This window comes from Gossypium hirsutum, chromosome A09, assembly GCF_007990345.1.
Source record: "Gossypium hirsutum isolate 1008001.06 chromosome A09, Gossypium_hirsutum_v2.1, whole genome shotgun sequence".
In the NCBI taxonomy this organism is placed as follows: domain Eukaryota; kingdom Viridiplantae; phylum Streptophyta; class Magnoliopsida; order Malvales; family Malvaceae; genus Gossypium; species Gossypium hirsutum.
In genome coordinates, this window is record NC_053432.1 from 55,301,406 (window position 1) to 55,323,466 (window position 22,061).

Below are 22,061 nucleotides of genomic sequence, written 5' to 3' on the forward strand. Positions count from 1 at the left end.
TGAAAATACTGTTGCTCGAATCGAGTGAGGCGCTCAGAGATGTCAGCATATGAAACCGCCGCATGAACTGAACGAGAGGGTGGTGGTTACTGAGTCAGTGGGTCCTCGTACTATGGAGGGACATCATCAAGAATGTCCTCGTAGGCCTCCTCCTCGGTATATTGGGCAAGACGATATTGAGGAGGATAGGTTCCTCGGCGCTTTTCGATCATTCTCATGCTAAGCATGCTCGAGATGCCTTGTGGAGACATCTGGCCAATGAGGGTTAAGGATGATTCTTGGGTTGCGATGTTGAGGATCCCAAAGTTTTGAGCCATCCGATTAGCATAGGGGCCAATAGAGATGACCCCTTCCTATGCCGCTTCGTCTGGTGCTGAATCGCGAATTTTGAATTTGGGCGCATCTGACATTTAGTCCACGCCAGTGTTCTTTGGGCGTATGGGTGCACACGGCCATGTTGAACGGCCGTGTCTGGCATTGTTCGCTTCTCCCATGCCCATGTATAAAGACCCAAGCCCGTGTCAATCTAATAGGTTCGACCACGGGTACTAGACACGGGCATGTCGAACGCCCGTATTGTTTTAAAAGGTTTACCCACGGTTCTTCCACACGGGTGTGTCTCATGCCCGTGTTGTTTTGGCAGGCTCGACCACAGCCATGTCGCACAACCGTGGTGTTTTATCGTAGCCTGTGTTTGGGGATATCTTTGCCCTGTTTTCACACGCCTCTAAGCACGCCCGTGTGCTTGGCCGTGTCTCTGTAGAAAGCCTGTATTCAAGTTCTCTGTTAGTAAGTTAGGTGTTGAAGACTAAATTTTAAAGAAGTTAATACAGTTAGTGCTCAGGTTGCCTCCCGAGAAGCATTTATTTATAGTCTAAGCTCGACTTACCTCTCCGTTGAATGATCATAGTGGTTTGAGGAGTTATACTCCTCATTCCTGCTATCAATCTCATCAAAATAAGGTTTTAAACGGGTGTTGTTTACCTTAAAAGTGCCGAACTTGGGATGATTTACCTCGACCGTACCGAATGGGAAAATGCTGAGTACCATAAGAGGGATTTCTTTATTCGGTGTGGTAGCGACAATATGGGGATCTGCGGCATCTAATAAGACTCTATCTCCAACCTTAAGTTGATTTGGAAAGGTATTGAGCTCGTTCTGTCGTAGATTCGGTTTGTTGGGTGTTCTCAGTTTATACGTCTGCCATTCATCTAGCTCATCGATTTGTAGCCTTCGATCTTCATGAATAGGTCCTCTACTATTTCTTGAGAATGGCTAATGTACTTCCTTCAGACTCATTTCCTGTAAAGAAGGTTGCACCATATTGTCAGTTTTAGTAGAATGGTTTAGACGATCACCTTCAATTTCCAATGTGTTGCCAGAATTACGAGCTTGAAGGGTGATTGTTTCGTCTCCCATACGGAGTGTGAGTTCACCTGTGCCAACATCAATAATTGTTTTAGCAGTTACTAAAAAAGGCCTTCCTAAAATTAAAGGAGTGTTGCTATCCTCCTCTATGTCTAGAATAATGAAGTCAACGGGAAATATAAATTTATCTATTTTAACTAGAACATCTTCAATAATACCCCTAGAGGATCTTATAGTTTTATCTACTAATTGAATGCTCATCCTAGTCTATTTGGGTTTCCCGAGACCTAGTTGCTTAGTTGCTTAAACATTTTGTAAGGCATGACATTGATACTAGCCCCTAAATCAGCTAATGCATTATTAACATCTAAACTACCAATTAAGCAAGGAATCATAAAACTCCCTGGATCTTTTAATTTGTTCGGTAGCTTATTTTGCAGAATAGCTGAGCACACCGCGTTTAGCTCCACATGCGACGCCTCGTCCAACTTCCGCTTATTTGCTAAAAGCTCCTTTAAAAATTTCATTGCGTTTGGCATCTGCGATAGAGCTTCAATAAATGGTAAGTTAACGTGTAATCTTTTCTAAGAGTTTAAGGAATTTATGAAATTATTCATCTGAGCGGTCTTTCCTTGTCGCGTTGGGGTATGGCACACGAGGTTTATATTCGACATTCACTGATTTATTTTTATTATGACCTACCTCACCTTGACCTTTGCTTACCACAGTTTCTTGCCTCGGTTCTGGTTCAGGCTCAACGACTCCTTCATCATCTTGAATATTAATTGCGTTGAGTTGTTCCTTTGGGTTGGGTTCAGTATTACTTGGCAAGCTACCTTGTGGTCGTTCGGAGATTAGTTTGGAAAGCTGGCCTATCTGAGTTTTGAGCCCTTAGATCGATGCTTGTTGATTTTTAAGTGCTGTCTCAGTGTTTTGAAAACGGGTTTCTGACACTGATATAAACTTTGAGAGCATCTCCTCAAGGTTTAGCTTCTTTTCCTATTGATAGGGTGGTTGTTGAAAACTCGGAGGATGTTGTGGTCTTTGATTTTCTTGACCGCCCCATGAGAAATTGGAGTGGTTCCTCCAACCTACATTGTAAGCGTTACTATATGGGTTATTTTGGGATCGAAAGTTATAGTTACCTATATTTTGGACTTGTTCCTCCTCGATGCTAGGGTTGAATGGTTGATACTCTGTGTATGCTCCTCCTCCATTTGTCTCGCACCTCATTACTAGATGTACCTGAGTAGAACCAAGTAAACCATCAATCTTTTTATTTAGAAGTTCTACCTGATTTGACAGCATAGTAACCGAATCGATGTTAGAAACGCCTGCTGTTTTAGTTGGCTTAGTCCTCATGACTTGCCACTGATAGTTATTCAGTGACATCTCTTCTATAAACTCATAGGCATCTTCAGGTTTTTTATTATTGATGGTTTCGCCAGCAGTGTCGAGTCAAAGGATTCAGGCCATTATGGAACGTTTGAATCTGTAGCCAAAGCGGTAACCCATGGTGAGGGCACCTTCTCAGTAAGTCTTTGTATCTCTCCCATGCATCGTAAAGAGTTTCTAAGTCCATTTGCACAAATGAAGAGATATCATTACGTAATTTAGCCGTTTTAGCCGACGAAAAATATTTTAATAGAAATTTTTCGGTCATTTGTTCCCAAGTAGTGATTAACCCTCATGGTAATGAGTTCAACCACTGTTTAGCTTTGTTTCTCAATGAAAAAGGGAATAACCGAAGACGAATGGCATCATCAGAAACACCATTAATTTTAAATGTATCGCATAGTTCTAAGAAGTTTGCTAAGTGAGCGTTGGGATCCTCATCCTGCAAACCATCAAACTGAACAAATTATTGTATCATTTGAATAGTGTTAGGTTTTAATTCAAAAGTATTTGCAGCTACAGCAGGTCTAACTATGCTTGATTCAGTTCCTGTTAAAGAAGGTTTAGCATAGTCATACATAGTGCGTGGAGCAGGATTTTGATTAACCGCAATTACAGGAGGTAGCTGATTGTCTTGGTTTTCAGTCATCTCTTCGGTTGGGGTTTGAGTATCGTCCTCTTGCTCATTCTCTGTGTATCTTAAGCTTCGCCTTATTTCTCTTTGATTTCTGCGAACTGTGCGATCAATTTCTTGATCAAAAAATAGTGGTCCTGACGAGCTTCTTCTAGTCATAAACTATAAAAATCTGCCAAGAGAAAGCAAAAAAGTAAATTAATAAATAATAACAATAATAAATTAAATTAAATTAAATTGGAAGAAAAATAAATGGCTAAAGTAATAAAAATTGAGCGTCCCTAATATCTTAGTTCCCCGGCAACGGCGCTAAAAACCTTATTGCGTGATTTCGTGATAGGTTTTAAATATTTATACTTAATCGTTCTTGAAACTAACTGTTATCGCGATGTAGGCAAGTGTACCTATCGAACAATAGTATAGTTTTAGCAAGACCGGATTGTCGAACCCAAAGGAACTAAAAGTACTAGTAATGACTGTCTTTTTATTATCTAGCTTAAGAATAAAGAGGTTTTTGTTTTAACTAACTAATTGTCTAAACTAAGAATTCACAGAGAATAGAATTAGGGAATTTCTTTTAGGAAAATCGATTGAATTAAGACAATACCTAAGAAAAAATCTACCTAGACTGTACTTGTTATTCTTGCTCCGAATCAGAAGATTTATTCATTTAACTTATTCCGTAGTGATCCCTAAGTTATGTTATTATCCCTATTCAAGACTAATAACGTTTAATCCCTAGATTGAATAATTGAGACCTTTCTCTAATTAACACTCTAGGGTTGCATTAACTCGATCTATGGATCCCTTTATTAGATTTCACCCTAATCCAGCAAAATCTTGTCACCCTATGTTTAGGCGCGCAAACAACTCCGCTTAATTATGGCAAATGTACTCTTAGACAGGGTCTATTCATCCTCTGAATAAGAGCTTATCTTGAATCAGTATCCTAGGATATCAAAACAAGAATTAAGAACACATAATTAAGAACAAGTTAAATATTTATCATACAATTCAGAAAATAATAACAAGATTCGTCTTAGGTTTCATTCCCCTTAGGTATTTAGGGGTTTTAGTTCATAACTAAATAAGAGAACATCTCAGAATAATAAAGAATACAAAACATAAAGAAAACCCAAAACTCCTTAAGGGGAAATTGAGGAGAGATCTTAATTCTTGATGGTGAATCCGGCTTCTGAGATGGATCAATCGGCTTCCTTGGAGTAATTCCTTACTCCCTATTTTGTGTCTCCCTTTCTTCCTCCTCTAGGGTGTATTTATAGGCTTTGCAATGCCTAAAAGCCCTCAAAATTAGCCTTTTTCGAATTGGACTCAACTTGCGCTTGGCAGGGACATGCCCGTGTGCGATTACTTCGGAACTTGCTCGAGCCTGCCAAATTGACACAGCCATGTGGTCTGCCGATGTGAGGAGGTCCAGGCCGTGTTGATTTCGTACTTTGGCCCAATTTCTCTGTTTTTGGCCTGTTTCTCGTTCATTTCACTCTCCTATGCTCTCATAAGTATAAAATATGAAATTAAAGCATTAGGAGCATCGAATTCACCAATTCTAATGGGAAATCATCCATAAAATGCGTTAAACATGGGATACAAATATGTATAAATTACTGTCTATCACGTGTCCCTCACACGGCTGAGACACACTGATACGGGGTTGCGCGCGGACCAAGATCGAGTTGCCAAGTCACGAGAAACTCCTACGAAAACCCTAAACAATTAGATCTGAAACGAAACAGAAAATTAAAAGATTAGATTTTTGAATTTTCAGATCTGAAATAAAATCCCCAAAACAGTAAAGAATCAAATAGAGAATAGAAATAAGTGTTAATAAGGAATCTTGAAACCCTAGAAGAGATTGCGATTCTGCCCAATTGAACACCCAGATAGTTTTCCCCAAATTTCGACAATCTAATTTCACCCAAAAAGAGTATGGAAAAACCCTAGAAATTGGGGATTTGTGGGCTGATTCCTTAAGATAGAAAAAGGCTGAAAACACAATAAGAACAGAAAATAGATTAGATAATGATTCAGCACAAGTAGAAATAAAGAAAGAATTGACAGTAAGAAATTAAAAGATAAGTCCTAAGAAGCCTTGAAATCTCGAAAGATCTCACAACTCCCTTCAAACGGCTCTAATCTCCCCTCCAAAGAATATCAATGGCAAGAAGAAGGTTGAAGATGGCCCCCACAATCAAAAAGATTGTTAAAACAACTTCTAAAGAAAACTCAAGAGAAAATCCTTGAAGAACTCAAAGAGAATTTTCACTCAAATCAAATCTGAAATTTTCAATGTAATTGTAATGTAATGTAGGGTGGCTGGCCAAGCCATATAAATAGGCCTTTCAAATGTTTTCCTAATTTAATTAGAACACTAAAACTAAAACTAAAAAAAAACTCCTAATTATTTTAATATGGAAATTCGGTCAAAGGTCATTTTATCTAGGACTCTTGGACTGAATATTGACATAAAAAATTAAATTAAGTAAATAAATAAATAAATAAATAAAAATAAAACTTTACAACTTGGGCCACTTTGACAATTTGGCCTGATTTTCAACTAAGTATGGATGGATTTCTTGATTGGGCTGGGAATTTGCTTATTGGGCCTCGCCTTCAAGAATTTGGGCTTTTGTGACTCGTATCATTCCCCCCTTCCTCAAAAAGATTCGTCCTCGAATCTGAAAAATCAAATGAACTCGACTTTCCTCTATCGAACGGGACTAATGGCAATTGAGTCCACTGAGAAGAATAGCCATGAGATAGTAAATAGCAACGTAAATAAGCTTGTAGTCCAATCATAAGCATAATAGAACAGGTATAACGCATGTGAATGGACAGATTCAGATTACCATGCAAACAATCTAATTTACTCACCACTGCCTCGTCAAATATTTGAAACAAAGATGGACATGTTTTAAGGCATTCAGTCGTCTCACATTGTTCCCACAAACCATGAATAAATTGCGAGTAATAAATCAAATGGTAAACATAATCGTCACAAGTAGGTATTTGAAAAGATTCACATGGTTCACAGAGTTGCATAATCATACCATGCATTAATCGACGGTCTATAGATTCACTCACACATGCATTATCAAAAACAAGAATCTTTTTATCAACCATCAAAACAGATAGATCATCAACAAATAAAATAGGACAGTCAAGCACGTTTTGATCTAAGTGTTCATCAACACGATCTTTATCACTATCCGAGGAGTACAAAAGTGTTTCAAAGGTTTCAAGCATCTTACCTCGATAAGCAGAAGAATAAGGGTCGATTTTACCTTTTTCATTTAAAACAAACCTTCGCTCATCGGGGGCATAGTGTAGTCGAATCTCCGTTGTTGAGTTAACCTTTGTCAAATGGAACTCAAACTTCATGTACAACCACATAAACTGTTTAAGGCACGAATATAAATTGAAAACAAATTTGGAAAATTTCGTTACCTTATTCTCCAAAACAGATTTGGACAAATTCGAGGATTTTACACAAGGTAAATCAAGAGAATAACAAATCACGCTTCTTTTCGTAATGACTTTATCAACCACAATCGAAGAGTAACAATTAATCGGATCAAAATGAGGGGATCTTTTAAGAACTAAGTCACCAAAAGTTTTATCAATAATTTTCAAATCTGCAATGGACTCGGTTTCTAAAATTTCCTTACCTCGCTTACCTTCGGGATCATGTAGTGTGATTTCATCTTTGCCTAAGTTGATCGTATGAAAGCGTCTTTCATTTGAGAGGTATTGAAGTTGAAAGTTATCTTTCGATCTTTCAGGAACCTGAAAAGTAGCAACACAAGAAAAATTCATATCTTGGTTAGTGGAAACATTCCTCACTAGCCTTTCCTCGTCTTTTTCTTTTGTTTCTTTTTCTAACTCATTTTCTCTTCTTTCTTCAACTTCTTTTTCAAATTTCTTTTCTGTTTCACATTCCTTTTCACTCTCAATCTCTTTTTGCTCTTTTTCATTCTCTTTTTCTTTTTTCTCACTTGTTTTAACAGAATTTCTCAGTTTGATTTGGTCCTCATGGACTTGTTCCGGAGTGAGCGGCACTAAGGTAAGTTTCTTTCCTTGATGCTTGAAAGAATACCTATTGGTACGACCATCGTGAGTGACTTTTCGATCCAGTTGCCATGGTTCTCCTAGCAATAAATGGCAAGCTTAAATAGGTACTACGTCGCACACGACTTCGTCTTGATATTTACCGATAGAAAAGGCGATGCGCACTTGATGAGTGACCTTAAATTGGCTTTCGTTGCTAAGCCCTTGTAGTTGATAAGGTCGTGGATGCTTGGTAGTGGTTAAGCAAAGCTTTTCCACCATCGTCGTGCTGGCTACGTTCGAGCAACTTTCACCATCAATAATAACTCTACAAAGCTTACCTTGTACATGGCAGCGAGTATGAAAGAGATGTTCTCATTGCTGCTCGCTCTTTGGTTTTGCTAAAGAGGGTTGTCCACGATCATGAAGATCATAATCAGTTCTAGGGACACGCTGAGGAGCGCGCCTATGAGCAGGAGGCTGGTTATCCACATCGTCTTTAATTTGATCTCGATATTGAGGCTCTTGATTCAACCGCACCTCATTGATAGTAGCAGTCAACGCTCGAAGTGCAGCAGCCTGTTCGTCCAACTGTTGTTGGAATTTTTTAAATATGTCACTAGTATTATCACCTGTAGACATTTTTTTTTAAAACCTGCAAAACACTCAACACTCAAAAATAAAAGTTATCAAACCTCACTGTTAATCACTCAAAAAGAAAAAATCAAATTCTCAATGAGGTCGAATTCAATCTTGTGAGTTCTTTATCAAAGTTTATATCAACCAATTAGAGAGTGGATGAACCGATCTACCAAAGAATCCTAATGTGCACTAGGATGCCAAAAACTGACGAGACACCAATTGATTCGTGTTGCACCGAGGAAGAATTGGGCACACGTTTAAATCCTACTAACACAAAAAACAAGAAGGTGTTAGATATTGTAAAGGGAGAATAAAAAGCAAACAAATGAAAACCTACAGCTAAGAATCAATAAAAATTGTTGAAAACAGAAAACCCGAAAAACTGCGGAGTAACTTGACAACTTCGTTTGAGGTGTTCCCGATCTCAAAAAATCACAAAATTAAATCTGGAATGTCTTCAAATATTGAATTTTTGATCTGGAAAATTTGGGCACCAAATTCAACCCGCTGAATATTTTTTTAATTTTTTATTGGATTTCGTCTTTTTTCAATTTTTTGACTTTTTCGACTTATTTTTTTGCGGGAAATATTTTGTATATTCAATAACAGTGCCAAAAATATGTATGTAAAATTTCAGATCAATCAGAAAACATTTACCGACTCAAATGAATTTTTTTCGAAAATTTTTCTGGGTAAAACTGCTGTTTGTAATTTAAAAAATAGAGATCAGTTTAGAAATCAACCAAGAACACCCAAAACGCCCAAAATCTGATACCAAATGATACGGGGTTGCGCGCGGACCAAGATCGAGTTGCCAAGTCACGAGAAACTCCTACGAAAACCCTAAATAATTAAATCTGAAACGAAACAGAAAATTAAAAGATTAGATTTTGAATTTTCAGATCTGAAATAAAATCCCCAAAACAGTAAAGAATCAAATAGAGAATAGAAATAAGTGTTAATAAGGAATCTTGAAACCCTAGAAGAGATTGCGATTCTGCCCAATTGAACACCCAGATAGTTTTCCCCAAATTTCGACAATCTAATTTCACCCAAAAAGAGTATGGAAAAACCCTAGAAATTGAGGATTTATGGGCTGATTCCTTAAGATAGAAAAAGGCTGAAAACACAATAAGAACAGAAAATAGATTAGATAATGATTCAGCACAAGTAGAAATAAAGAAAGAATTGACAGTAAGAAATTAAAAGATAAGTCCTAAGAAGCCTTGAAATCTCGAAAGATCTCACAACTCCCTTCAAACGGCTCTAATCTCCCCTCCAAAGAATATCAATGGCAAGAAGAAGGTTGAAGATGGCCCCCACAATCAAAAAGATTGTTAAAACAACTTCTAAAGAAAACTCAAGAGAAAATCCTTGAAGAACTCAAAGAGAATTTTCACTCAAATCAAATCTGAAATTTTCAATGTAATTGTAATGTAATGTAGGGTGGCTGGCCAAGCCATATAAATAGGCCTTTCAAATGTTTTCCTAATTTAATTAGAACACTAAAACTAAAACTAAAAAAAAAAACTCCTAATTATTTTAATATGGAAATTCGGTCAAAGGTCATTTTATCTAGGACTCTTGGACTGAATATTGACATAAAAAATTAAATTAAGTAAATAAATAAATAAAAATAAAAATAAAAATAAAACTTTACAACTTGGGCCACTTTGACAATTTGGCCTAATTTTCAACTAAGTATGGATGGATTTCTTTATTGGGCTGGGAATTTGCTTATTGGGCCTCGCCTTCAAGAATTTGGGCTTTTGTGACTCGTATCACACACACCGGTGCTTGACGTCGTGTCCCTCACACGGCTGAGACACACGCCCGTGTCTCTGCCCGTATGCTTAATTCTATACATTTTGTTTCTCAAAAATTAAGATGCAGATGACACACGACCGAAACAAATGCCCATGACATAGACTGTGTATCACACATGGCCTACACACACACACACTTGTGTGTCTACCTGTGTGGACAAAATAAAGATTATTTACCAAGCTATTTGCCATCCTCATTTACACATACACAATCCAATGGCATAAATCATGGCATATTTAGGCAACCAAAACATCCACAAAACAATGCCAAATCATGTCATTTGATTATCCACACTCAACATATTTACAACATCATATTTTGCCAAAACCAAATCATACCAAGCTCACATTCTATAAGTTTCAATATGGCTACCAATAACATGCATAATTTTACTTAGTTTTTTCCAAGCATACCAATGAGCTAATCTTAACCATTCAACAACCAAAACCATTAAGCCACATTCAACCATTTATCAAGCATTTGTAAACCATATCACATAAGAGACAATTGCTCATGCATGCACATATAAATATATATAAACTTACAACCAATTCAACCAAAATAAGCCAAGTTACATGGCCAAATACCACATCAAGCCTTTGACAATTACAAGTTAATACATTTGGCTAAATTCATAATGACACATATAACAAAATTACCAAATCTCTATACATGCCATATTCTTAAAATGTTTAAAATCATCAGTACCCAAAATAATAGTTTAATAGTGTGATACCATCTCCGACAATCTCCAAACCGAGCTAGCTTGGTGACGCTATAAAACATAGAAATAAAATGGAGTAAGCTATATAGCTTAGTAAGCTCGTATGAAAAAAATAATCTAACCTTACCATACATTAACATGCAAATAATATAACATAAGATAATGTGTTTTACCATATTTTCATGATCATAATTCATTCTAGCACGACTTACCTTGAGTTCATCATTTCGCGAATTTAATAATCATAAGTTTTGTGCATATACATGTACCACTCATAATGATTTCATACTCATTCTTATCTTTGTCATACCTAATGAACCACTCAGAATAATAATATCAGATACTTGGAAAACCTTTGCACACAAGGTGCCACATATGTAGTTAATGTTACCTTTATCTCATAACATATATATGCTCGCTCTCGAGCCATTAACGGGCCTGCTCACAGAAGCTGTCAGTCGAGACATAGCTACACGGTGCTACTCACATAAGATGTCAAGTAACCGCAACATATGCCGGTATATTCATCCACCGGTAGAACATACAGGACCAGCATCTGGATCACATAACATAAAACATTAGTGACATGTCACTTGTATCCTAATCTATTCCTAAGGTTCGATTGGGATTTCTCGCTTGCCAAATCGTAGTCAAATGTGTCTGTAAGGTCGATTACATAATTCATACATAAATTAAAACATTTAAAACACATTTAAAGTAAAGCTTTAACATACGAACTTACCTCGGTTACAAAAACGGGCAAAGAGATCTATTCGTCAATTACTTTATTTTTCCCCGATCTAGACCCAATTTGTATTTTTCTTGATCTATAATACCACATCATTCAATTCAGTCCAAAAACATATTATGGAAAAATTTACATTTTTACCCCTACTTTATAACATTTTATAATTTAGTCCCTAAGTTCGTAAAATGAATTTCTTTCAATTTCATTACAACCCAAGCCTACCGGAATGTTGTTTGTACTCATAACAGTCCACATTTTCCCTCTATTCACACTTTTCTACACATTTTATAGACTTTTACAAATAAGTCCCTATTTGACGTTTTTATTAAAAATCACTTTCAAAAAGTAGTTTAACAAACAAAAAACATGTATTTTCTACCATCAAATATCAAAATATAAGCATATTCAACATGGGACTAAAACGGGACTAAAACAGACTTACAATTAAGCTTGAAAGCTTGGCCAAAACCCTAGATATGGTTTCTCTTGCAATTCTCGACTATGGGGATGAAATTAGAAAAGATGAATATTTTTATTAAGTTAAAACATTGAGAAGACATCTAACCATGTCTATTTTTGTCCATCCTAATGTATAATGGTCTAATTATCATTTAAGGACCTCCAATTTAAAATTTCATAGCAATTAGACACCTTAACTTATAGAAATCAAGTTTGACACCTATTACAATTTAGTCCTTCTAGTCAAATTGAGCACTCAATCAATAAAATTTATTAACAAAATTTTCACACAATTATTCTATCATGTTGTAAACCTTAAAAATAGAAATAAAATAAATATTTCTACTTCATATTTATAGTTTCGAAACCACTGTTCTGATTTGAGCAAAACCTTAACTTCCAAGACTTGACGGTGAACTTACCACAATAGGACGAGAGGGAGATGCCCAACACTAACAAGAAAGGGCGAAGGAAATGGCCCTGAAAGAACTGAGAGGAAGAATTTCTAATAAAAGACTAGCCCGTATGTAAAATGACCCAACGGACAGAAAGGATTACTAATTAAAATGACCAAAAACGGGTTGTTACAATTTTAAGCCATTCAGTGGTGAAGTTAAAGTGCTGGTAGGGTCCTAAATCCTCTTAAAATGATAAGTTACTTTATAATTTATGAAATTTTAAATTAATAATTGTAACATTACACTTTTGACCTCAAAATAATAAAAATTTGACTTAATCCTTTAAAAATTATAAAGATATAAGCTATTAAAATGATGAAATTACATTTTTACTATCGTAAAAATATACAATTTAATTCCGATCATTTCAAAAAAAAATTGACTTCATCCCAAAAGCCATTAACATAGAACAATTTTCATTTTCTAGAAACGTGGACTTTAAATATTATATACAAAAATATAAGATGTAGTTAATCATCATGATGATCAAAGTAACAAGTGAATAATGACTTAAAAATCTTAAACTTGCCAAACAATTAAATTTAGTGTTGAGCTTAACTTTATAGCATAATTTATTGTTTAGTTTTGTAAGGAGCAAATAAACAAAAGACAACCTCTAAATTATAATCACACCTATAATTAAGGAAATTAAAGTGACAAGACACTTACAAAAATGCATTGATGATATCTTATGAAACAGCAACTGTTGTAGCTTGGAATGGAGGAGAGTGGTGGTGATACCAAAAAGAGGAACGACGAGATCTCCTTGTTGACGGAAGAGCTTATTCAATTATTAGTTAAAAGTTCATTGATGTAATCGAATGTTAAACCTACTCTCATATGCTCTATTTGGACAAAAAAAACCTACAATACAAATAGTTTCAAGGCACATATGAAGAGCATATGGAAAACAAGGAAAAGATTTGAGATCTAATTGGCAGGTCAAAATCTCTTCCTAATTGTTTTTGATCTAAAAGAAGATTTAGAGACAGCAATAGAAGGACGACCATGGTTCTTTCGTAAGCACTTTATTCTTTTTGATTGATTAAATAAACAGGTTGAAAAAAGTCAAATCCGACTTAACTCGTCACCATTCTAGATCATATTAGGTTCATGCCTTCCAGAATTTGATAAAAAAGATATATTGCATGCCATTGGTATTACTTTCGGAGGGGTTTTTAGATCTAAAATTATTGGTGAGGTATATGAATTAAGAATTAATTTGGATGTATAGAAACCCTTACGTGGAGGCATCTTTGTTTCTCGTGACAACAATTCTAAATCATGGATCTCTTTCAAATATGAGTAGTTATCGATTTTTTGCTTTGGTTGTGGAAGAATGGGAAATGGTATTAATGATTGCATTGAGTTAAGTCCTGCAGAAAAAAATAAAGTCAGAGATGATCCACCATTCTCTGTGGCTTTAAAAGCAGAATCAAAGCTAGTTGGAAAAGAGAGTATGAAGATAAATGCTTTTTCAATAAAGATGGGTTCTCAAAGTTTCTTATACTGGTTACACAGAACAGCCTATAGTTTCCGGGCTTGGAGGAAACATAGCAGAAGGGAATAATATGTTAGGAAAGCATCAAGACGGACTACAAGTGCTAGGTTTGGAGGAACTATTAAAAAATAAAGCAGTAGATCCTGGAATGATGAAGACAGTAGTATCAATTGAAAGTAACAGCGTGATGGAAAACTGCTCTACATTAAAAAAAAATCTAGCTGGAAAAGAATGGTTCCAGCAAATATGCCAAAATTTCAAAAGAATGAAAACATCACGAGGAAAAGGAAATTTCCAAAAGTTGGGGAAGGAACAAACAACACAGGCGAATCACATGAAAATGGAGTAAAAATGTTAAAACATGAGGATATGGTGGATCATGCAGGAGTTCACATGGAGATAAGGAGTGAAAATTCGAAACAAGATATTACCTCTTACAATTATGGATCGACGGCTGCCAAAAGGTAAGCCAACCGGGCACAATGAAAAGTATATGTTGGAATGTCCGTGGATCGGGGAGTCTACAGGCAAAATGGAGACTTCGATACTTGTTAAAGCAGCATAATCCCCACATTGTCTTCTTAATGGAGACAAAAATCGACAAAAAATGTATGGAGAAAGTTAGAAGGAGCTATGGTTTTATGAATGGAATCAACTTTGAAGCAGAAGGTTCTAAGGGCAATCTGTGTCCAGCATGGAAAGAAGATATTTCGATCATTTTAAGAAGTTTTTCCAAATGGCATATCGATGTAACGATAAAGGAAGGTGGTGTTAAATAAGAATGGAGGTTCACGGGGTTTTACGGTTCACTTTATTTGAATAATAAGAATCTTTCGTAGAACATGCTCAGAAAGTTAGATCAAGATCAAAATCTCCCTTGGATAGTATGTGGGAATTTTAATGAAATTATGTTTTCTTTCGAAAAAAGTGGTGGAATCCAAAAGGAACAAGGGAGAATGGAAGCATTTAGGAAGGCTTTAGAGAAATGCCAACTTGTTGACATTGACTACTCGGAGGTTTGGTACACATGGGAAAGAGGAAATTTTTCAGAAACAAATATTAGGGAAAGACTGGATAGAGGAGTTGCAAACAAAAAATGGATAAATTTGTTCCCATTGGGCAGCATTCAACATCTTCCAAATTCAACGTTAGATCATTGTCCTCTTCTTTTAAACACAAAAAATGGTGGCATATTAACAGGAAGTCTTAAATTTAAATTTGAGGCATGGTGGACTATGGAGGAATCTCTCGAAAGAGAAATTAAAGGCGTATGGGGTTCATATACAGGCACGTTAGCAGAGAAACTTGAAAGATTAAAATCACTATCAGGAAAACGAGGGACTAAAAAGAAAGTTAACAAAAGATTTGGAAATTCTACTAGAGAGAGAAAGGGATGACGAAACAATGGCAAGGATTATTGATACAAAAATTAATCTAAATATGGAGATTGATAAAGATGAAATGTATTGGGAACAAAAGACAAGAGCAAATTAGCTTCGACTTGGGGATAAAAATATAACTTTTTTTCATAAATGTGCCTCAGGCCAGAGACGAACCAATAAAATTTTGAGGTTAAAAGCAGTTGATGGAAAGGAAATTATTGAAGGTTAAGAGATTTGTGAGGAAGCTACTTTATTTTTTGACACTTTTTACGTCAAGTGGAGTTGAAGATCTATCTCATTGTTTAAGGGGCACTGTTAATAAAATTTCCTATGAGCAAAACACAGTTCTATTATCTCCTTTTACATCAGAAGAAATCCAAAGAGTTTTGAAAGGCATGAGGCCCACTAAAGCTCTAGGACCTGATGGCTTCCCAGCTCTATTTTTTCAAAAATACTGGCACATAGTTGGTAAGGATGTTGAATCTTTCTATTTAGTTATCCTAAATAGTGATCAGAATTTAAAGTCCCTTAATATGACAAATACTGTGCTCATCCCAAAAGTGTTTAGCCAACTAAATTGGCTAGTTTCAAGCCTATAAGCTTATGCATGGTTATTTACAAAATCGTGGAAAAAGCAATAGCAATCCGCCTCCAAGAAGTCATTGGTAGTTGTATAGACAGTGCACAAAGCGCATTTGTTCCAGGGCGACTTATTTCTGACAATGTGTTTTTAGCATATGAAATCTTACATACGTTTCGACAAAAGCGCATGGGAAAAAAAGGTTATATGGCAGTTAAGCTAGATATGAGTAAAACTTATGATAGAGTTGAATAGGTTTTCATAGAGAAAGTTATGCTACAGATGGGATTCTCAAGAGATTGGGTGGGTTTGATCATGAAATGCATCTCTACAACTTCCTATGTAGTAAATATAAATGGAATGAGTGGAAGAATCTTTCAACCTTCAAGGGGACTTCGTCAAAGAGATCCACTTAGTCCATTCCTTTTTCTAATTTGTACCAAGGGACTTTCAGCACTAATGAGAATAGGTATGGGGGAGGGTTTGTTAAAAGGTTCGAAGGCAAGTAGAAGAGGGCCAAAAATTTCTCATTTACTGTTTGTAGACGATTGCATTTTATTTTGGGGAAGCAACGAATAAATGTGCAATGATATTGAAAGATATACTTAGAAAATATGAAAGATGCTCAGGTCAATGGATGAATTTTAACAAGTCAACGATTTTTTACAGCTCAAACACTACTGAAAAGATAAAAAAGAAGAAATTTCGTCCTTGTTGGTAGTTAAAAGCTTAACTAATCTCGAAAAGTACTTGGGGCTTCCTAATGTGGTTGGTAGAAGGAAAAAAAAGTCTTTTCTAAACTTAAAAGAAAGAGTCACTATGCGTATTAAAGGTTAAAGTACTAGGTTATTATCGTAAGGGGGAAAAGAGATTTTTATTAAAACAATTCTCCAGGCAATTCCAACCTATACTATGTCTTGCTTTCTTCTACCAAATTCATTATGTGGTGAATCGATAATGTTTTAGCAAAATTTTGGTGGCAAAAAGGCTTTAGGAAAAATGGTATTCATTGGTGTCAATGGAAGCATTTGTGTCGCTCTAAAGAAGAAGGTGGAATGGGGTTCAAAGACATGGCTCAGTTCAATATAACTCTCTTAGCTAAACAAGGTTGGAGGATCTTAGATAACCCTAAGTCATTAGTAACACAATTTTTTAAAGTGAAATATTTTTCGAAAGTTGATTTTCTTAAATCGACTTTAGGAAATAATAGCTCTTATATATGGTGAAGTTTATGGGCGACAAAAGGTGTATTGGTAGATGGACTTTATTGGAAGGTAGGTACTGGTACAAACATTTCAGTTTATAATGATGCTTGGATTCCATATTATAGAAATTTTAGATCATCTTCAATTAATGTCAATTTGCATGATTATAAAGTTGTGGAGCTATTCAGTAATTACGAAAGGAAATGGAATAGAGAGCTGATTGTCAATACCTTCCCAGAAGAAGTGGATGAAAATATTCTCTGCATCCCATTGACGAAGGAACCTCATGCTGATTTTAGGGTTTGGAGCGGCAAATACTCTATTCGAAGCGCCTATAAACTATTACAAAGTCTGGAACTTAGAAATTATGCTTTATATCCTGACTACAAACCTTTCTACATAAAACTGTGGAGCCTAGATCTACTAAAAAAAAATTATAATTACATGCTGGAAAATTTCTCCGAACTATTTGCTTACTCGGGTAAATATGTCATGTAGGAAACTAGTAAATAGTCCAACATGTCCTCGTTATGGTGAAGAAGTAGAAACAATGGACCACCTCTTTCAGGATTGTCTTGTATCAACGGCAGTATGGGGATTATTGTCGGCTGTTAACTTTTTACAGGAAACAAATTTAGAGTTCGAACAGTGGCTTACCAGGGTCCTCGTTGACCAGCCAACCTCCTTTTATAGACTATTTTGTTGTACATTATGGGCCATATGGGGGGACAGAAATGCTCGAATACATGATAAAACAAACAGATCTAGTCAGGAAATTGCATGCTTTGTTCATAGCTACTTAGAAGAAATGGATGGTTTAGAGAGCACTATTTCTATAGTTTCTAAGGAGAATACTAAATGGAAACGCCCACCTGGTCAAATAGTGAAAATAAACTTTGACGGAGCATATAATGAGCGCAACCAACAATCGGCTTCTGGGATAGTAGTCAGAAACAGAAAAGGTTTCGTCCTCCTGTCATGCACAGAGATTCACCATAGAGTTCTCTCCGCCTTCGCAGCCGAAGCACTCACTTGTAGAAAAGTGATCCAAATAGCACTCAACATGCAAGAGAAGGAAATCATTATCGAAGGCGACTCTTTATCGGTAATAAAGAAATGCAAGGCGACAGGGGAAGATAAATCGCAAATAGGGGTTTATATTCATGATATTCATCAGCTACAGTCCAGATCTAGCAAAATAAGGTTTGAATATACCCCAAGATCAGCGAACAGTCTAGTACACATACTAGCAACAGAATCATTAAGAAGAAAAGAAGAAATGTACCTGGTTGAAAGTGTTCCCACGTATGCCGAAAATCAGAGGAAAATCGACTGCGAAAGAGAACCGGACTAAAGAAAGGGGGAGAAGAAAGAAAGGGGGAAGTCTAAATTGGCAGATCAAAAGCATCGGTGGTTTAGAGCTTCCCTTGGAAAATGGTATTGCCATTAAGTCTAAATTGAAAGAAAAGATGGAAATGGCAGGCGTCAGATTATTTGATTGGGCAAACAAGACGGTAACATTTAATTGATGATCTAGAGCTTTCTTTATTATTTTTTTAAGCTAGTTTTTTTGTCTTTTTCAGTCAAGGTTTTATTGGGCCAGAGGTTATGTCCGGCCTTAATTTCAAGTGGACTTTTGTTTGTTTTATTTATATAAGCCCAATCTGAGTTAATGTTTATATTTTGATAAAATTTAAGATTTAGTCTCTATCAGTGGCGTAATAGGGGGCTAACAGGAGCCCCAACCCCTTAAAATGAAAAATTTTTTATTTAGATTATTTAAATTTTTAAAAAAATTTAAATTAGTAAATGTAAAATTACACTTTTGCCCTTTAAAAATGATAAAAAAAATTTATTTAGTCCTTCAAAAATTATAAAGATATAATCTATTCAAATGATGACATTGCATTTTTATTATGTAAAAATTAAAATTTAATTTGGCCCCCTAAAAAAATTTCTACCTTCGCCCTAGTCTCTATACTTGAAAAGTTAAAAATGATATTTTTTATTCAAAAATTCTAGTTCAATTATTAATATGGTAATTATTTTTATTTTTCTATCAAAATTTATCAATTTAACATGTTAATTAAACTATCCTCATGTGATGTGATATATGATTGAAAGAAAGAAATATACTAAGTTGACAAATTTTGACAAATATGACTGATGACAATAATATTTGGACTAAAATTTTTTAAATTAAAAAATAGAAAAATTAAATTTTTAACTTTTAAAATATAATAATTAAATATCAAATTTTAACAGCATATTTTAACATTTATTAACAATATTTAATCTGTCAAATAGCAATATGGGTTAGATAAATTTGACCCGAACCTAAAGCCCATCATCACTGGAAAGAAAGGATAGATCCAACGGTTATAAACAACCTGTAAAAGTACCATATAATAAAACCCTAACTTCTCAAAACCCTCTTCACATTTCTTCTTCGGCCGCTCAATCTCTCCTTTTAGCTCAGAACGCTCTTCACGCTGTGTAGAAATGGTGAGTTTTTTTCAATCTCTAACGCCGCCCTTTTCACTCTATTCACTCTTTGATTTTTCTTTTTTTTTTTTGTGTGTAGCCGTTCAAAAGGTACGTTGAGATCGGGAGAGTCGCTCTCGTTAACTACAGCAAAGACTACGGCAAGCTCGTCGTCATCGTCGATGTTGTTGACCAGAACAGAGTATGTAATTTTATTTAGTTTTTATGTATTTATTTCATCTATGGTAGTGAAAAGGAAATTTAGTTTTTAAGTAGGATTAGTTGTTTCCTTCCTGGTGAGATTGATTTGGAAAATAGGTTCTATGTTTGAAAGGTTAGGACCAAGTTTGTAGTCGAGCTAAATCCGAGTTCAAATTGTAAGAATCTCAAGCTTAACTCGGAATTTGAGGTTTTAAGCTCGAGTCGAGTTTGATCTAGCTTTAATTTTAGATGTTGGGCTTGATTCATGATAACCATTCAATTGTTTGACTTCAATCTCAATTATTCCAACTTTCGAAACAAATTAAAATGAAGAAGTTAACGAGTACTAGTATATGTCATTTACGCCCTTAGTTAGGACTATATCTGACTCCATACGTGTTGAATATGTGCCAACATTATGATATAAATTAAAATGAAAAAGTTTAATTTGTTGACCTGTTTCTGTTTTGCCTTGGTTGTTACTTGTGATACTATTGTATATGCATACCATGGGATGATATTGAGATAGTAAATGTGTTAAATGTGCAAGTTTAGTCGTGAACGTAGTTGAAGAGGACTAATATGGATATGTTAAGTTGTGTAAAACTTGAATGGAGCTTTTTTTCGTGTCTCATCATCTCAGGCTCTAGTTGATGCCCCAGATATGGTGAGGGGCCAAATGAACTTTAAGAGGCTTCAATTGACTGATTTCAAAATTGACATTCCTCGTGTTCCAAAGAAGAAGACACTGATTGAAGCAATGGAAAAAGCTGGTAAGAAAATCTATTCTTGTCTGCCAGTATTGTTTCACTTTCCATTTTTGTTGAAACACTTGTGTCTAACGTTTGTATCCTATGCATATTTGGACATGAGTTGGTAATATGATTTGCCCAAAAGTTTAAAAATACATAGAAAGCTTGGAAAAATTTGAACAGACTCGTGTTGGAAACGTATCGGTTTTTGACATTTTTATTCAAGTCCAAGTAACATAGCTTATTCTTTTCTTTTTGTTCTTATTGGAATGGAAGATGTTAAAAACAAGTGGGAGAATAGCTCATGGGGTAAAAAGCTGATTGTTCAAAAGAAGAGAGCATCTCTCAATGACTTCGACAGATTCAAGATCATGTTGGCCAAGATCAAGGTTAGTTATTGGAACATGTAGAGTGTTTAGTTGTTTGTTTGATGTTAGGTACTCTTGAGTAAGAGTGAAATCGAGTCGTGCATAGCCGATATTAAGCTATAAGCAACTTGAGATCAAGCTTAACATAAGCTCGATCGAGTTTTGCTTTTAGAGCTTGAGATCGGTTTTAAAAAAAATTGAATTGCCAAGCTTACGCAATTAGGCTCGATTAAATTTATTTATTACTCTGAAAATATAGTTCTATTCTCTTGCTCAATTTCAAACTCGATTATTTATACTTGAGCTTGAACTTGAGGTTTATCAATATTAATTAAAAAAAAAAAAACTGGGTTAGGCTTATGAGCTAATAAAAGAATTCAAGTATTAGGCTACACAAGTCCGGCTCATTAAATAGCTCAAATCAATAGTTACTTAACCACATTTATTCCTTTTTTGTTTTTTCCAATTAAAACCCGAATAACTTGGAAACACTAGTATCTTGTTTCTGTTGTTATTATGTAGACTCTGAACCAAAAATGGATATGATATGATTTTGCAGAAAGCTGGAGTTGTGAGGCAAGAGCTTGCTAAGTTGAAAAAGGAAAATGCATCTTGAAGTGATTCAGAAGATTTTGAGTATTTTGCTAATTTTGTCTTCTAGTATTCTGCATTTTTGTTTTTTGTATGTTTTTATCTAAGAAAGGATTAAAAAGAATCAATTGGGGGCACTTTCTTTAGTAGATGCAACATTTGATTTCGGAGGTTAAGCCTGTCACAGTTTTTAGTTCAATTAGTTGAACCGGCCAATTGATTAAATCGATTAATCGATGGATTTGATCCGATAATTTAAACCATGCTACAAAGTAAAACTATGAGATGACAGAAACCCTGAGCTCCCCCCTATCACCTCTGGTGATACGGGTATCAGCATCAACAAAGGTAAACATCGAATTACCCGCTCCCCGTATTAGATGGTGGCCTCAAAGCATCTGGTAATCGAAGTTACACTGTTGTTCTCTCATATCTTATTTTCATCTTCGTCAAAACACAGCATTTTTATTAATCACATTACAACAGTTTATTTTATTTAGCATGTCATTCATCCCATCCACATAATATATCAAACTCTATATTACTTTGATTTTAAGTATGAAGATACGATCCTTTAATAACTTGAAAAAGAAAAAAGGAGTGAGCACTCACCATTACCTGGACTTCTGTGTGGTTGTTACGTGCACATGCTTTTCCGCCAAGGTGGTATGTTCAAT

At 35.4% G+C, this 22,061-nt stretch overlaps 3 protein-coding genes and 1 non-coding gene across 4 annotated transcripts; 3 read left to right on the forward strand and 1 right to left on the reverse strand.

Moving 5' to 3' along the window:
- The first annotated feature begins 2,876 nt into the window (after positions 1-2,876).
- On the forward strand, positions 2,877-2,983 carry LOC121206815 (small nucleolar RNA R71). The gene has a single exon (XR_005901987.1). It is a non-coding gene; the product is annotated as a small nucleolar RNA R71 (small nucleolar RNA).
- Positions 2,984-11,488: 8,505 nt separating this feature from the next.
- On the reverse strand, positions 11,489-17,428 carry LOC107888901 (uncharacterized). Its single transcript, XM_016813168.2, has 4 exons — positions 17,219-17,428; positions 13,565-13,696; positions 12,990-13,085; positions 11,489-12,351 (listed from the first exon to the last, which is right to left on the reverse strand). Exons 1-4 carry the CDS (start codon positions 17,274-17,276, stop codon positions 12,281-12,283), a joined length of 357 nt encoding a protein of 118 aa, XP_016668657.1. The 5' UTR covers positions 17,277-17,428; the 3' UTR covers positions 11,489-12,280.
- Positions 17,429-17,538: 110 nt separating this feature from the next.
- On the forward strand, positions 17,539-18,342 carry LOC121206007 (uncharacterized). The gene has a single exon (XM_041076161.1). The coding sequence runs from the start codon at positions 17,539-17,541 to the stop codon at positions 18,340-18,342; it is 804 nt and encodes a 267-aa protein (XP_040932095.1).
- A 969-nt stretch (positions 18,343-19,311) lies between these two features.
- On the forward strand, positions 19,312-21,560 carry LOC107888900 (60S ribosomal protein L14-2). Its single transcript, XM_016813167.2, has 5 exons — positions 19,312-19,493; positions 19,573-19,674; positions 20,317-20,446; positions 20,702-20,814; positions 21,353-21,560. The coding sequence occupies exons 1-5, from the start codon at positions 19,491-19,493 to the stop codon at positions 21,407-21,409; spliced, it is 405 nt and encodes a 134-aa protein (XP_016668656.1). The 5' UTR covers positions 19,312-19,490; the 3' UTR covers positions 21,410-21,560.
- The last annotated feature ends 501 nt before the right edge of the window (positions 21,561-22,061 follow it).